General features: G+C 36.9%; 1 protein-coding gene across 1 annotated transcript; it reads left to right on the top strand.

Annotated features, from left to right (window-relative positions):
* Positions 1 to 312: 312 nt before the first annotated feature.
* Positions 313 to 16889, top strand: PPP1R7 (protein phosphatase 1 regulatory subunit 7). Its single transcript, XM_026701464.2, has 10 exons — positions 313 to 440; positions 3489 to 3611; positions 6181 to 6236; positions 8269 to 8334; positions 8751 to 8881; positions 9893 to 10055; positions 10719 to 10835; positions 11546 to 11650; positions 14649 to 14735; positions 16487 to 16889. Exons 1-10 carry the CDS (start codon positions 371 to 373, stop codon positions 16661 to 16663), a joined length of 1095 nt encoding a protein of 364 aa, XP_026557249.1. The 5' UTR covers positions 313 to 370; the 3' UTR covers positions 16664 to 16889.
* Positions 16890 to 18300: the final 1411 nt, after the last annotated feature.

Here is an 18300-nt window from a genome sequence, read left to right as displayed (position 1 = left end):
TTCCTCTTTCTATTTTATTATTACCTCTCTTTTTTCTGTCTACTAGTTATCTCAGTTAATTTTCAATTAAATGACGAAAAGGGCAGTAGATCCAACACCGCTGCTAGAAACGCCAAGCAAATATGAATTACCATACACACACAGCTTTCCTGAAATTCTTCTGCTCGTTTCATTAGCAAGTGAACGTCTATAAGACAAAAACTACATTTCCCAGAAAGCTACGGGGCCAGACGCAGGCGCATAGTGTCTCATTGGTACCTCTGCGTCGAAGCTGATTCTGTGATTGGCTGGAGGAGATCCCGATCCTATTATTCATTGGCTATTCCAATGCTATGTCCGATGCCGGAAGGAGGGGGGAGCGCGAAGTGTTATGGCGACGACAACGACAACGACGACAGCAGAGCCAGAGAGTGGGGAGGGCGCTCAAGAGATGATGGAGGGTGAGAGGCCGGATTGTAGCGCGCGATGTCCGAATTTAGGTTAGGGTTGGTTCGGTTCCGTTCAGCGACTTTAGCGAAATAGGGGACGCTGTGGTTTGGGGCTGCTGGCCTTAATGTGGGAGAGGGACATGCCGAAGTATTAGCGGGGCATCTATTTATTGGGTGGTGAGCACAGTGGGAGGAACCTCCGGGGAAGCATTTCGGGCGAGGGATGTGAGAAAAGGCTGGAGCTGTTTCCCGGGGTCAAAATTGCTGAATAGGGTCTCATAATCCCCATCTCCATCCTACTGCACCATTTAAATCAGCTCTTTTCACTCTCTTGAAAATTGCCAGGTCTCTCCGCTACTGGCATGGCATGCAAAGCAAACGCACGTTGTTATAATCATTTGTGAGATGATGATGATTCTGGAATAAGATTAATAATTTTGAGTAAGAAGTGTTTTTATAAACCCTGCCCTACAGCAGTTCAGATGTCACCACTGAGTCGGTGCAGGAGTTCTTGACGTGGATGATTTAATCTGCCACTGACTCATCAAACTTCATTTAAATCCTACCTTTTATTCACATCAAGATTTCCGGATTTCCATATTGTTCACTCATGCCTTAAATTCAGTGATTTCCTGCTAAGTATTATCTTGAAGAGAGAAAGGGTACATTATATCAATGACAGCATTGTAGGATGAACTTGCAACATGAATTACTGTTATAAATTTACTTATCCTGGGAGTGGTAATCTCACTGCCTGCTGTGGATCTGAGTAAAGTTTGTAGCAACCTATTCTAAGTTTTTCCACAGCAAGAAGGTTTTATTTGCATCTTTCAGGAGGTACATCTAACTTCAGGAATGGGAATCATGGCTTTGTGTTGGAGGGTTTATTTTGCTGATGCTTACAAAGCAACAAAATAGCTTTATTAAAGCTATTTCGACTCAACCTGTTTTTACTATTTGTGCTGTAGCTCCCCAAGATTTGAAGGAAGGTGTGTGACATATCAGTCAGGAGACCATCTCCTACCTCCTGTTAGATGTTTCCTAAACATCAGGGATAATATACTGAAAGTGCATCACATACTGTTCATATAATCTTATAAAAACTCTAAAATCAGTTATTACCCATTTTCTTATAAAATGAGAGATAATGCTGACAGAACAGTTGAAAATGTCCATATACTTAGCAAAAGATTGTTGGTGTGCTTTGATAAATTGTAATGAATTAATAATTGAGGAATCTTGTCCTGCAACTTCTCCTTATAGAGAGGAATTTAAATATTTTCCAAATAAGTTCATCTAAATTACTTTTTGCCCCAGAAATGTAGGGTGTATATAGCAAGTTTAAATTGTTTGCATGGGGCTCCCATGGAAAAGTATACTTTGATTAGCAATACATAATATCTGGAACAGTATTAAAATCTTAGGCATAATGATAGTATGGCCACAGATGCAGATAGAGTGCAAACTGAAGAAGAATAGAGCTCTATAGTTCTTGTGACATTTTCAACATCAAGTGAATGGCTTACCATTCTTGAGTGTGGTTGTTGACATTGCCAAGGTATTATTACCCATCATTGTTGAACTAAGGTTAAGTTGTCGATCTGATTGACTTCACACTGAAAAGGAAGTTATCAAAGGAATGAAAATATTCTTGACTGGCCTGACAAGGCTTTTGTGCTGTGCTTTTTACTTGTATCTGAAGACAGTACATTAATAAACTATACGAGAACTGTAGTAGCTCACTCACTGTAGATCAGTTCTTGGACATCTGTTAATAAGAATTTGAAACCCAAATCTTGGGCCAAGAAATGAAATGAACATATATTGATTTAGGAGGGGGAAACCCTATGAAAATAGGCAAATAATCCCTTTGAAGCAATTTAGGATGTAAAGTTGTTAAAGTTTTCTTAATAACTTGGCACATTTAGTGCAGTTGCCTAACCTTCCCTGTGACATTCTATGGAAGCAAACATCAGATTTTAAAGAATTGAAATAGGAAGAGTATTGATGTCTTTGAATTTTGGTGTTGGGGAAAACTGAAAATATTGTGTACATCCAAGAAAACAAACCAATGCACAAATCAGCCCAGAGTTCTCACTCCAGGCACAAATAACTAGACTCAAATTATCCTATTTTGGACACATTGTGTGAAGAACCAGCTATCTGAAAAAGGCTCTAATTCTGCAAAAGGTAAAAGGAAAGGGAGGAAGATGATCACCAGCAAGGTGCACTGTCTTAATAACTGGGGCTATGAGTGCAACGTTGGGAAACTTGAAAGAACAAGTTAGAGTCGAACACAGCTTGATGGTACATAGTCAACCAACTGCTTGAATGCTCCTACTTGTAAGAAAAAAGCAAAGTGAATGTGTGCCATGACAAATGATTTTTCATACTTTAGCGCACTAAGCCAAGATGTGATGTCCAAATGCATATTTGTTCAAAAACAAAGACTGCTTGTCTTAAATATACAGCGGTATTCTGTGATCCTAACTAAACTGTGAGATTTATAACTTCAAGGGTTTCTGCAATAGTTTTATTAGTGTTTAATTTGTTAACAAAGTTATTTGTTGCAAAAACCCTATTGTGGTTACTCCTCTAAAAGGTTATGAAATGTAACAGAAATCTGGCTTTCATAGTATGTGAAGGTTAGTTTTTGCCATAATTTGGATATGTTGCATGTTTAGCATTTCTTTTAGCTGGCCGGGGGGGGTGGGGGGTTGTTTTGTTTTTTACATTTTGTTACTTGAGAGTAAATCTCCCTTTGGGTGGGGGCTTATTGCTAAATATTCATGCCTCTTCCTGGAACTTCATTCTTATTAATTTATCTTTAGAGTGTTAGCTCTGTCAAATTGTTGTAACAATGGTCAGTCATGTGTCATAACAGATTCATTATACATAAACATTCACATGGTTTGTTTTAATTCATAAAAGTATATATCTTAATAATTGTTTTTCTATAGGCTGCCACAATATTCTTTGTAACTTATATAGCATCAGTTTTTTCTCTGATGTTATACTTTACGCATCCTAAAACAAACAATTATATTTTCTGTTCCACAGTTGATAGAAGGATTGAATCAGAAGAATCTGGAGATGATGAAGGGAAGAAGCAAGCAGTTTGCATAGTAACAGACCTCAGTCAACAAAGTCTAAGAGAAGAGCAGAATGGAGATAATTTAACAAGTAAGCTACTATTTGGAGTATGCCTTTTGTAGCATATAATATGACTGAAGTAGAATTGAAGACTTACTGACGCCCATCTCTTTGAATCGGTAGAATGCAATTGAATATGCTTAATGTTACACTTTCCTACTGTATATAATTATTGTTTTTGCATATTTGGTGTTTATTCATTGCATGGTTTTTAATTCTATTATAGCTCTTGAAAACACTGAGAAATTGTCCTTTTGCACTTTTTAAGTGGAAAGGAAGTGTATAAATTAATATTGCAAAGATTCTTGGTTGTTATTTTTATGAGGAATTTTTTCTATATTTCTATATTCCCTCTTGCTTATGAATAATAAAAGTGGTAAGATTCAAATTCTTTCTGGTTCTTAAAAATACTATTTTATATTGCTGCTTCATATGCATACCTGTCACCCTTTACTTCTAGGCTTACCAGACATAATCAACTGTTTACAGTGGTTGCTCTGTGTGCCAATTAATATGAAATTTTACTTTTATCCAAAACAATATTTTCAAAAGAGAGTGACTGTCCAAGCCTAAACAATTCCGTGATATTTTTAGAGGTGGGAAAGTATCTTGGATGTTTTTGTTTCAAGATAAAAGTTGACTGCTTTCCCAAACAGAGTCATATGTTACTGTATATTTCTGCTGGCCAACAGTACTTCTCCTATTCCTCTTGCAAGAGAATTCAGAGAAAGAGAATATAGTTTCAACATTGCGCAGCATTACAGAACTTTTTAAAGTTATTTTACATCAGGATTACTCTGCCAAGTCTCCACTTCCATAAGGTTATGGTGGGTGATGACTCAGAGGTTTTCATTGCTAGATCTCCTCCTTCAGCTACCCCAGAAATAAAATTAGGTCTCAATTGTTAATATATAGAAGATTACTGAAAACAAAGTTACTTGAGCAAACATTTGGGCAGAGAGAAATAAATTATGTTAAGTATTTTGGACTTATGTGGACAGTGCTAATGATGAAAGTTTTCTGGTGTTATTGTGTAGTATTTATTTTGTATTGCTTTTGTAAATTGACTTCTTTTTTTATTAAAGTGGCATAAAACCAGTTGTGATAAATATACCATATTAACCTAACAAATACCCCTATGAATATAAGCCCTAATCACATGAAGAACTTTTTGATGGTATATAGTAGAAGAATGAGATGGAAGTAGAATTTAAGCCACATATATACACATGTACATATATACTTATATCTTTATTTTATTACTAGCTGGTAAAAGTCACAAAGTTTTCAAAAATAGATTTGAAAAAAACCAGAGTTGGTATAATGAAAAAAATGTGAAAAGGAGTGTAAAGCATACAGTTTAAAAGAACAAGATACTTTTTAATGTTTCGTAAATATCTGCAGAACTTTTTTTTGCAAAATATGTAATCAAATACGCGAAGATAGATAATTACAGGTAATCCTTACTTAACAACTAGTTGCATAGTGACCATTCTAAGTTACAATGGATCCACACACACCCCAAGTTATTTAGCCAGTTCCAGAATTCCAGTGGCAGCACACACCTCAGTAACATGACCACATTTTGGGCATTTGGCGACTGCCTCACTTTTATGGTCACATAACAGTGGTTTACACCAGGTTTTCCTGGTTCTGGCCAAAACCAGCCATAAAAATACATTGACTTGTTTCACAAACACCACAACTTTTTTTTTTGTAAAATCTGGCCCCGTCGTGTGGGTTCCTCAATTTATGACTATCTTGACTTAAGACAGACATTCTGGGCTTCATTACAGTTGTAATTTGAGACTATCTGTAAACTACTAACTTGCTGATGAATAAAATCTTTCTTCCATTGGGCATGGTGAACAAAACCCAATAGCTCTTCTATTGTTGAGTTTTTGTTTTTTATTATGTTCTTTTATTGGGTGTGTATGCATGTTGCTCATTTACTAATAACCGAGGAATGTGAACAACACTGGCTTACTGCTTTATAATGCTTAGCACTGTTGTATTTTGCTCAAAAAATATGTAAGAGCAAATGCACCCAGCTGCCAAATAAGAACATACATGAATTATTTAACAGAAATCCCTGAGTTTATCTTCACTCAGGCACATTGAGAAAGAGAGAACTTGTAAGGATCTTTTTGATTCGAGAATAGAAAAGTTTTCTTCAAATTGCTGGCAATATTCAAACCAGGAAGAACATATGCCATATCAGTCCTTTCCAGGAGAACATATTTATTTTGCCACACTGCAAAACTGAGACGATAACCAGAATGCAAGAATAGTTTAAAATTTCTGATATTTATTGCTTGCTCGGATAGCTATTAAGTCATTTGAGTTAGTCTGTGCTTCCTAATTGAATTCAATATTAGGTAATGTACATTTTCTATAAGTGCATTGGTATTTCTTCCCGTATCTGGATTTAGCCGAAGTGATCATTAGCTGAGAAGGGCGTATATGACTTTTGCATTATAGCAGTAAAATCTAAATCCATTAGCTTTCCTTTTGCTCGAAGGCTTAATTTCACTTTCCGAATTTACTTTTGGTTGGAGAACACTATGGGTTTACTCAGGATGTGTTTGCTGTTTTACAGGTGAATCAGAGATTCCAGTGGATATGGAAACTATTAGCCTGGATCCAGAGGCTGAGGTATTGTAAATGTCACTTTCATATTGAAACACAGTAGCTGTACACAACTGGGTTATGGGAAAAGCTTTTGAGATATATCTTTGAAATTTAGACAAAGAATAATTTCTGAGTTGTTATTTTTCAAATTGCTTTAAATTTAATTTTTATTAAGGAATTTAACTGCAATACTAAAAACTAATGCAAGCTGAATTGATGAGAAAAGAATAGTAAAAAAGAATAAAAGCTACAAGAAATAAAAATGAGAAAAGAAATCTTCATTATAAATATAGACAAATTAAGTAACTCTCCACCCATCTAAAATTACAAACATTTATCTCTTTATCCCACATCCCATCCTTTAACAAGGGTCTTCAAACTTGGCAAGTTTAAGACTTGTGGACTTCAACTCCCAGAATTCCTGAGCTAACATGACTGGAGGAGGAATTCTGGGAGTTGAAGTCCATAAGTCTTAAAGCTGTCAAGTTTGAAGACCCCTGCTTTATAAGAAAGTCCCTAAAATGTCACTTTTTCAATTTTAGTGTCAGCAAAAAGGTGGTAAGAAGTGTGCAAATAAATATTTAAATCTTGATCAAGTAAACCAGCTTTATATTCCTTCCCTTTACATCTAATAGTCTTAATTTTTAGTGCATTCAAATATTGTCATAAGATATTTCTCTTTAATTCTTCTTTATCCCATCCCACTTCATCAAAGATTTAACCCTGTTTTGTTGGTTCCAATAAGAAAATTTTTTCTTGGTTTGTCATTTGTATTTCCTTTTAAATTTTTAAAACTTCAGCCAGTTTCTTTTGTATATCCCACCAAAAAAGCATCATTTTCCAAATTGTTCTCTCACTTGTCATTTTTAGTTCTAGTTTCAGTACTTTCTGTCGTCTCAGAAAAAAGTTGCTCCATATCTGTCATTCTCACATTGATATCTGCCTTCATTCTTTAAATATTTCCTTTATTATTTCCAATGTTATGCTATTTTGTGCAATGTCGTAAGTCCCAGTTAACTAACACTGAACAGTTTTGATAATTTCAACAATTTTATTCAATCTTCCTCCTACCTTTACAGCTTCCTTGGGCACCCCTGAAGCAGTAGTCACATTTTATGGCCACTGAATATGTTCCTTATATTATAAGAATTGAGAGTTGCATAATGGCTTAATTAAATGGGAGGTTCAGGATATATGCAGCTGAAGATTTTAATGGCACAAGACGCAGTGAATTTCTTTGTATTTATGAAGGAGAAGGGAATCACTGTCTAGTAGCAGCATTGCTTGCATATTGCATCAGGCCTGAAAAATAATGCCCTTTACTGTGCATTTTATACAGAATATTTTTGTATACTGTTCCTATGCTTCTGAAAGATATCTTAATGGCTTCTGTGGGAACAGAAGGCTGGATCAGGAGGAAAAGCTATGAAGGATTACTAGGCAATATAAACCTCAGTAATATAAATAACTTATTTACTTCTTTTACCACTTTGGGTGTGAAGTGAATAACTTATTCACTGGCAATATGTATATTGCATCTGTGACAGGATTGTAAATAAATAATAAAAAGAGAAAATGGACTGAGTGGGAAAATAGACAATACACATGATTGATTAGGACATAACAATTTCTCAGTTTAAACTAAAATTGCAATCAGTATCTATATATTTCTGTTCCTTCAAGAAATTTGGTAGAAACCTCCCAAATGGGGAAGAGGGCAAGTCCAGATTTTGAAAACATTTGCATATACTATTAACTCTTCTTTAAATGCTGAAAATCTGTTAGATTAAACATCTATATACCCTGAATAGTATATGAATCACAATTAACAAGGATGGATGGATTACTTCTTGTGAAGGACTTTTAGCTGAAAATATTCTCATTGCTATATAATAAATGTACGGTATTTCTTGTGTCTACATTGCCAATACATTTGTTTTGAATAAATTCCTTGACATGTGTACATCGGTAAGTCTCTGTATCTTCCTAATTTAGAAGTAAATTCGATTTTCCATTTTTCCATTTTTATTTTATTTCCATGTTTTGCCTTTTTTAGGATGTTGATCTGAATCATTTCCGAATTGGCAAAATAGAAGGGTTTGAGGTGCTCAAGAAAGCGAAGGTGAGATTGTGGTAACCATCTCATCACAAGCATGATGTTGCATTTGTCTTTATGGCAGTTCATTGAATTACGTATATTCTTTTACTTGGTGGTCATACTCCAATGCTGTAGTTGTTGAGAGAAAAGGACATCCAAACAATAAGGCAACTAGGAATCTCAAACCAAAGTCCAGAATTCCAAATGACCACCCGCGGACTGACAGTGGATAGAAATAGTGGCTAAACAGGCTGGATATCACCAGCTGAGACTTACCAAGATTTTATTGTGGCATTATTATTTTTTTTGCTTTTCAAAGTTATGTGAAAGTTGTAGAATTTTAAAATTAGAACTCTAGCTTAGATTGTCCTCCATGTGAATCTTGGTGAAAGAATCTTTAAATATAATTGTTCTTTAAAAAATTTTTTACTTCTCTTTAGACACTTTGTCTTCGACAGAACTTGATTAAGTGCATTGAGAACCTACAACAGCTGCACATTCTCAAAGAGTTGGATCTTTATGACAATCAGATTCGTAAGATTGAGAACTTGGAAGCCTTGACAGGTCTTGAGTAAGTATCTGGATAAACAGTGGGTCGCTATCTGAGTGGTTGATGGGAAACTGGCTGGTTCATTTCATAAAGGCTGCCAAATTGTTTTTATTTAAAAAAATAAAGTTGATGGACTTATATATTGATCTTCATGCAGACTGGTTACTTAGTAAAAAAATGCATCAAGAGAAAAGTGTATCACTTTAAGAGATTAGTGTAGGTTTGGAGAAATGAAGCATCTTTCCCTACCATCAATTGGGAGAAAGTCAGGCAAGTAAAGAATCGTGATTGAGATGACCCCCCCCCCTTCAATTCTTCTCTCTTGCCCTGCTTTATTTGTTACAGGATCCAGTCTGGGTCGGTCACCAGGACCAAGTGTTTAATCTTCTGAGTTTTTGGACTCATGCTGGAGCCCATCCTCAGGAAATAAATAAATGTTATATTTATTTGTTAGATTTCAATGTCTAGCTTATCAATTATTGGTTTTTTTTATTTAATTATAGCAATTTTTAAGCAGAAAATGGCATGAAAAAAAATGCATTCTTGAGCATATTGGTTCTTCATAGGGAAATGGTCAGGATAAAATGTGGGTGGGACACATGAGAAAGAATGCAGCAAAATACGTCAAAGGTCATACATTCAATTTCATAACTACTAAGATTGTTGGCCGAGCAGGTGCAAAGTTGCCCAGGGAAATGATTGAAACAGGCCACTTGTGCTGATTTGCCACCAGCTTATAAAGTACTTAGGAGCCAAGGACTTGGCAGCACAAGGAAACAACAGCCAATAGCCAGCCATCAACACAGCAATCAACCAGTAGGGAGCTACACCCAACAGGTCCCTTAATATGATGCATAGAACAGCCCGAAGTGCACATTACAGTAGAGAGGAATTCCCTGATGATGGGCTCCAACACGAGTCCAAAAACTTGGGAGGCTAAACCTCTGGTCCCAGGGACCAACCCAGATTGTATCCTATGATAGAAGCTCTCTGCTTTTGTTTTTTGAAATTATTTTCTTTGTTTCCTATTAGGATCTTAGATATTTCATTTAATATTTTACGAAACATTGAAGGTTTGGATCAGCTCACTCAGTTAAAGAAACTCTTCTTGGTCAACAACAAAATCAGCAAAATTGAGAACCTAAGCAACTTACAACAGTTGCAGATGTTAGAGCTGGGATCTAATCGCATCAGGGTAAGATTTGTTTCTAAACAGCACAAGAGTCAGCCAATATCAAGGCAATGCTTTCAAAATAAAATGACAACAATTTGCAGAAAATTTTCTGCTGCAGAGATTTTTATATAGCATGATTTTCCTTTTAGGAAGAGTGTTTTTTTTCTGTAAGTAATGGATGAACTGTGCTGCTAGATATAGTAACAATGAAAATCTTTTGTAACAAAGCAAATTCTATACAGATTCAATGCAGAAAAATATCAGCAAATTTGTTATAAAGCATCTTTGTGAGGAAAATTAAAAAAAATACAGACTTTGAAATGTGAAGGCCACTATTTTTCATCCTTTTCCTATGGCTTGCTTGCTGTGTCCATTTAATTTAATTGGCTGATAGAAAGTACAAATAGTCTGTCATATCGCATGAGTTTTGAATAATCTCACAAATATAAGCATGTAATCATGAAGAAAAGGACAAGTATGGCAACACAGATTTGCTAGTTATGGTACATTGTTGTTTACTGGTGACTATATTGGAGGTTATTTATTTGTAAAATGTATTAACCACCCATCTCACCACACGGTGACTCTGGGTGGCTTAACAATATTAAAAGATAAAACAGGTTGGTGACGTGTTGCTTGCAGGAGTTAGAAATTGGAATCTTGTTTAATATGGCTGTTTTCTAGGCAATTCAGAATATCGATGCCCTGACTAACCTGGATAGCCTATTTCTGGGGAAAAACAAAATCACTAAGTTGCAGAACCTGGATGCGTTAACAAACTTGACAGTGCTTAGCATACAGGTACCAGTCCTGTGCTTTCTATTTTGATTGTCCTTATATGATTTAACATTTGCCTCTCCTGTCTGCATAATTTCTAACTAAAATGAAATTATAAATGCTGTTATCACTTTGAATTTAAATATTTATTTAAATGTTTATTTTGCAGACCTTTATTAAATTATCATTGAAATTGTATGCTTTTTTCCTTCACGCACAGAATCGCTGTCTCCAAAATTACAGCAATTATGCCATAGAATACCCTGTTAAAGTATATACTTAATTTTTTTCCCTAAAATGCCAGTAGATAATATGATTTCATAGAACCTTAAGTTCAGTAAGCCTTAAAAATGAGACAATATCATTTAAATGAAAATTATGTTTTTCTTTAATAGAATCATAAATGTGCTTCCTGGGAGGATAACTATTGCATTCCATCTGGCTACTTCAATGTTATAAAATAATGCATAGTTTTGACCAGAAAAGATTTAAATTAGTACTAGTCATCTAGTTTCTTTCAAAAGACAAAAATATGGTTTGGAATTGAGGGAATGGGTTAAAGTATTAATGGAAATGACAAGAGCAAAGTAATGTATTTGGGCCAAAGTCTTTAGATATGTCTTCCAAGTGTGGGGTTTTTTTTGTTTTTGTTTTCGGGGGGAGGGGTGATTCTGAGATGATACTAGAATGATCCTTACAACATGGAAATAATCCAGATTTTATACCTATTCCAGAGCAACCGGTTAACAAAGATTGAAGGACTACAAAATCTGGTAAATCTGCGAGAACTGTACCTTAGCCATAATGGTATAGAGGTCATTGAGGGCCTGGAGAATAACGTGAGCTATTTTTTATTATTATGTATTTAGTACTATTCTTGAACATTGCACTTCATAAAGAACGGATAGTCATTGTGAGAGGGCAGGTTGCCTAAAAAATAACCAGCACCTTTGCAGCTGTTGTCCTTCCTCTTTAAGCCCTCTTGCAAACCAGCATAGCAAGTGTTGGCTATAAACACTGAGCTGAGAGATGGTTGGTAGTGATGTTGATACATAGGAGAGAAAGAAGGAGGTGTTGCGGGGAATAAAGCAGCTATAAAGAGGTACTTTTGTCGGAGGAGGTGTGGTAGCAGTGGAGAAGAGGGAGTGACAGTGATCAGTATCAGCCTGTGAATGCTTGTGTGTGTTGCCTGGGATCTGTGCTGTTGTCGTTTTATGCTTGTAGGACCCACTGACTCAAGTATATGTAAAAGAACCTGTGACAAAATAGTGGTAGCAGTGGGATATCCAAAAAAGTTGAATATCTATAAAAGGGTGGGGTATCCAATGCAAGGTGGCAGCCACACAAGCTCAGACTTTGCAGGTATTGGCCAATATCCTGGCTGCAGAAACCAGACCACTTAGCAGAGCCTCCACCACACAAACAGACACGGAAAAGGGAGCAGATTCTCCCTTAGAAGAGGCTTTGGTAGAGACAAGTATCTACCCTAGACCTGTGGTTAAACCAAAGCAGAAGGTAGATCAACCAGAAACAGGGCTAGGTCCAGATCCTTGGGCCAATATCATTAGAGAGAGATGAAAACAAGACAAAATACTTTGATTAATTGAGAAAGAAGAAGGAGAGCATCTTTGCATGGAGATAGAAAGGAAAAATAGGCTAGACTGGAAAATGAGAGAGAGAGAGAGAGAGAGAGAGAGAGAGAGAGAGAGAGACAAGAAGAGAAAAGGTTAGAGAGGTGGGGAACCTACTTAAAGGGATGTAGTCACCAGAAGGGACACATTTAGCTAAGTTTTCAGAATGTGTAGAGCGAAAAGGTATAAAAGATATAAAAATTCCCAAGTTGTCAGATGAAGAAGACGTATAATCCTATTCTACTCTATTTTATAAATGCCCTGAGAGTAAATGGGTAAGGCTTTGAGAGCTTATAGCAGTCTTCCAGCAAGGTTGGAAGATCTGGGCAGGAAATGGTTGAGGCCAGATGAAAGAAGCAAAGAAAATGACATATTTCTACAGGTAGAAGAGAATATGTATAGTCCAGAGTTGAACTGTGGGGTACTTGATGCTCTCTGAGCTTGGTTGTCTTAGTCAGTTCCTAGCACTGATGTTACTTAGTTTAGTAACCAGATGTCTATAAGAAAATCACCAAGCTCAGAGAACACCAAGGACTACTCAAATTTCTAAATCACAGGTTTATCATGTAGAAATAGATAGAGCAGAGATGAGAGTGGAAGACCAGGAAAATATAAACTTTTGAGAAGAGGAAGAAAAGTATTAAAATAATTTAAGAAACTGAAGCAGGAATAGAGTATGTCTGGATATAAATGTGACCACATATACTTTCTTCAGGGCATATACTTTCTTCAAGTTATTCTTATGAAATAAAAATGGTATGTTTAAGGGCATGCTTGCCCAGGAAAAAAATTAACATATAGGAGACAATAAAAAACATCCAGAATGCTAGAAGATGGTCTCCAATTTTCCTTCTGATAAGCTATATTTTCTTATTAACTGTACCCACAATCAGCCATTTTACAAAGCACCTGCTACATGTTTTGAAAATTCCAAATGCATAAAGAGACCCCAGAACATTACTATACCGTAAGAGAAAGTATTATGACTAGGGCGCTGTACTAGAGGCTTTGTAGGAAGGGCTATGGGTTCCCAGTTGCAATGTATGGCTGTGAAAGTTGGACCATAAGAAAGGCTGAGCGCCAAAGAATTGAGGCCTTTAAACTATGGTGCTGGAGAAGACTCCTGTGAGTCCCTTGGACTGCAAAGCGATTAAACCGATCAGTCCTAGAGGAGATCAACCCTCACTGCTGTTTAGAAGGCCAGATCCTGAAGTTGAAACTCAAATACTTTGGCCACCTAATGAGAAGGAAGGATTCATTGGAGAAGAGCCTAATGCTGGGGAAGATTGAGGGCAATAGAAGAACGGGACAACAGAGAATGAGGTGGCTGAATGGAGTCACTGAAGCAGTAGGCGTGAGCTTAAATGGACTCCAGAAAATGGTAGAGGACAGGAAGGCCTGGAGGAACGTTGTCCATGGGGCGATGATGGGTCGGACACGACTTCGCAACTAACAACAACAACAAAGCAAGGGTATGTTTTGCGGGTGGACTTGAAGGAAGATGTTATTAAGGAGGCAGTTTAGGAACAAAGGGGAGAGAACAAGTCATTTGAAGCAGCAGAAGCTGCAGGTCTCATGTGGATCTCCACTTTTGCTCTTCTGGTTTAAATAATAAGAGTTAATGTGTCTTTTTTAGTGGAAATAAAGATTAAGTTATGCTTTCCTAATATTCATACATCTGAAAATTTATAAAAAGGAAAATGTAATTTAAAATATTGCTGTATCTTATGTAAAGGTTTCTTAAGTTTAATCCTCTTCTTAAAGAACATCTTTGATTCAGTTTTCCATGAATTAAATATATCTCTTTTATCTCTTGGTTGCTTTATTCTTCTTGCCTAGAATAGATATTATAAGGAAATAAATATTTTAATCATTTGAAATATTTTAATCACAATGAAGCAATATGGAGAGGGTCCCAACTGATCTGTGTTACCTTAGTAAAATTATGTCCAAGTAACTGGACTAAGTAACTGTTTTGTTACTTAGATTTAGCGATATCAGGGGAAAAAAGTTTTGCCTTTTCTGTAGTTGGGTACCAACAATCAATACGTTTATGGTGGGAAAGACAACTAAGGGCCCAAATATGTAACTGCTGAACTCTATGTATGTTGCTGCATGACATATCCTTTAACTTTTAATAATGTTCTATGCAAGAGTATAAAATATGTGAGAAAACTAATGTCAGTTTTCTATGCATTTGTTTTAGAATAAACTTACAATGCTGGACATTGCAGCCAATAGGATCAAAAAGATTGAAAATATCACCCATCTAATAGAACTCCAGGAATTTTGGGTAAGTCTGCAGTCTGAAAAATCTGCAGTAACTTTAGTTGACAACATCTTTCCCTGTTGTTTCTGTCAGCAGCGGACTGAGAAAATACTATTAAATGCTTCTCTCTGCTAGTGGGATTCATTCCCCTATGTTTATGATGGGCTTTAAATGGCTTCCTCATACTATTCTAAAGCAGTGATGGCGAACCTTTTGTTGTGGTATGCTGAAAGCACATGTGTGCTGGCACCCACAATGCAATGCACCCCCCCTGTGCATGCATGGACAACCTCCCCGCCGCTGCCCCCTTATCTGCACTGCACATGCATGCACCTCCCAGCTGATTTTCGGCCCATTTGAGGCCTTTTTTTGGCCTCCTAGAGGCTTGAGGGAAGTCTCTGCAGCCTTTGGAGGCCAAAAAACAGGGCCTTTTTTCGACCTCAAAAACTGGAAGTGATGAAATGGACCCATTTTTTGGCCTCCAAAGACTGCAGAGGCTTCCCTCAAGCCTCTGGAAGGCTGAAAAAGGCCTCAAACAGTCCAAAAACCAGCTGGGAGGTGCGCACATGCGCAGTGCAGGTGAGTTTGGCTGGGGCTTGCATGCCCGCACAAATGGCTCTGCATGCCACCTGTGGCATGCATGCCATAGGTTTGCCATCACAGCTCTAGAGGGTTGAGAGCTACTTCAATATGAATCCTTCCATTGCTATCCAATCACTTTATGAAATCCTTGCTCATGTGGGACAAGCCCATACTATAATATTTCATTTTTCTGTCCTGTAAAATTATGAAAGGTTGATGTTGATGTAAAAATACAAATTCCACCTGGCCACAAGATTCCTTAACTAGCTTGTTGAGTTTAACAGTATCCACATAGCAAGTAAAATACAACATACATAAATTTTCCACATCCCAGTGCCATCTAAATATATTAGAACTATTTGTCTCAGAATTTCTGATCATGCTTCCTGGTAATTCTGGAAGATTCCTATTATATCACAATAGAAAAGGCTGGAATAAGCTTTTGTGTACTTTGGAATAGTGCCAATCAGACTTCCAACAAAGAGGAGGTTACTATCATCTTCAGGACCTACATGATGTTGAGTGAGCCTTGCTTTTGGTGTTGCATCATGGTTTTTCTCTTTTGTATGCAGATTTTAGAATAGAAATATCATTCTTTTAAGTCCATATTGAATTTTTCATTTTTCAGTGTGAGTACATTGTGAACTCCTGATAGATAATACTTTTAAGGAATCATTCATTTTCACTGTTGTTTCCTATCTACTATGAAAAAAGGGCTTCAGAGCGTGCATGAGCTCCCATAGTTAATGCACAGGACTCTAGTTTCAGGACCTCTCAGGCTAAGCACAAGAATGTGGAACAGTTCTTTATTTGTTTACACATAGCAAACAACATCTTACTACTCAAACCCTGACGGATATAACGTGGGAGATTATAGGGAGTGGTTATCCTTACCCACTTTCTCTGTCTCTTATCCAGCTCTGGGCTGCACTGCCTCTTGTCTTACTCTCCTTTCTGGAATATGTTCCCTTCTTCCTGGGAACTGCCTTTTCACTGTAGTTCACCACCCTAGTTCCCCCTCCAGAGGCACCATCACTCATATCACCAAAGAATTGGTGATGAGGCAGAATAAGCTTCACCTATTCAAGAATTTTTTCTTGCAATCGGAGCATGAGATAATGATGACAGCTATGAACAGTTACTAACCTATGTCTTAAACTTCTAGCAATTTTTATTTTCTCTGTGTTTCTCAGATGAATGATAATCTTATTGAATGCTGGAGTGACTTAGATGAGCTGAAAGGAGCCAAGAAGTTGGAAACAGTCTATCTAGAACGAAACCCTCTCCAGAAGGATCCCCAGTACCGTCGCAAAATCATGCTGGCTCTTCCATCCGTCCGGCAGATAGATGCTACCTTTGTCCGATTCTGAACCTTCCCTGGCCCTTTGCCTTTGCCTTTCTTCCTCTCAGAGTGTCACAACTGGGATTTTTATCCACATACTGTACCCTCTGTCTTCAGCCTGCTGACACTTAACACAGCAAATGGCCAACCAGAAGCACTGATATCAGACCTTGCATACAATGCACACACTATTGTTGTTTTTGAATATTGTTGTTATGATGATGATGATGATTATTAAACTCCAACATGTGAAATCTCCTGGTCATAGTGATGTCTGTCTGAATTAGGCAAGCTATCAAATACTTTGTCCTCTTAATTTTTTCAGTGCTCTGACAGTCTGCTTAGAACTAAAATAGTCTCTGACAGAGGTTAATGTATTGAAACATATTACTTTCATTTGGTTTGCTTTCTTAAGGTGAACATAGAAAACATAGAATCATCCAGTTAACACAGAAGCAATTGGATGTATAGAGTAAATGTCATTATATTGCTGAGTTATTTGCTTTCACCTATGTACATTTTCTCCACCATGTAATTGACTTGCTCTTTTCAATGTACACATCCTTGTGTTTCTCACTGTACGAAGATGGATATATTCAATATGCCTTTATTTACTTTTCTGATCACCCGATCTGCAAAGCTTTATGCTTTCAAGATGCTGTTCTATATAGTTTCTGTTCTGCAAAAGATGGTAGAGCGAGCTTTATAATCAATAGGAAATGGATTTCAAACACTAATTATTAAAGGAAGAAGGCACAATCCTATAAATGATTGATTTCTTCCTAAACCAGTCAAATAACTACAGATGGTAGAATGGTATAAGTGAAATATAAATGTATTTGGGTGCCAACAGTTCCTGATAGGCAGAAAAACAGTGTTGATTTTGAGTTGAGGAGTCAGTTGAGGAGGAACTGACTTTTGCAGCCGAGAGATGGTGTGTTTTTTTTAACAGAGGCCCTGTAGGCATGCCATTGCTTTGGAAAGAAGCTGGCAGTAAAGGTGTATGATTCCCTCTTTTAAATATTCATATGATAAACAAATCTGAATAAAACCACAACAAGTAGTCAAATTGTAAGCATTTTTTCAAAGTAAGAGGATGCTGTATTGATCAATATTACAGCTGAGCTAGTTTGAATGTTTTCTGTAGAAAAAAACCCTGATCATTCCAAATATGGTAAATAGTAAATTGTATTTCTCTAGAGATTTTGATCTTCCAGTTTTCATCCCTAACTAGCATGGCAACAGTAAGCCCAATATATCCAGAAGCGAGCAGATTGCTTATCTAGAGTAACTGATGATAATATGGTGACTTTAAGTATAAAAAAAAGTTCATTTCCATCCTCTTTATAGTAATATTGCAAAAAAATATTGATTGAAATCACTGGTCATCGACAAATTATTACGAAATACGTTTTGATCACATATTAGTATTTAAAGAAGAACAGAAATTAATACATTTGAGGAAGAGGGTGGAGCCTCCCAGCGATACCAGGCATAGCAAACAGTCACCTCCGTTCCTATACTGGCTTTCTCCCTGTTTGTGGGCTCCAATAGGAGTCAAAGCTGCCCTGTAGGGGCAGTGAAGCTAAGGAGGGGCTCTCTGAGGTAGCAGGAGAGATTGCAATCTCCTGTGAGCCCAGGGGCTTTTTCCCTCTACACCACATC

Source organism: Pseudonaja textilis, chromosome 4 (assembly GCF_049901715.1).
Source record: "Pseudonaja textilis isolate UNSWEBS1 chromosome 4, rPseTex1.2, whole genome shotgun sequence".
In the NCBI taxonomy this organism is placed as follows: Eukaryota; Metazoa; Chordata; class Lepidosauria; order Squamata; family Elapidae; genus Pseudonaja; species Pseudonaja textilis.
This window is presented reverse-complemented; position numbering and strand designations above follow the sequence as displayed.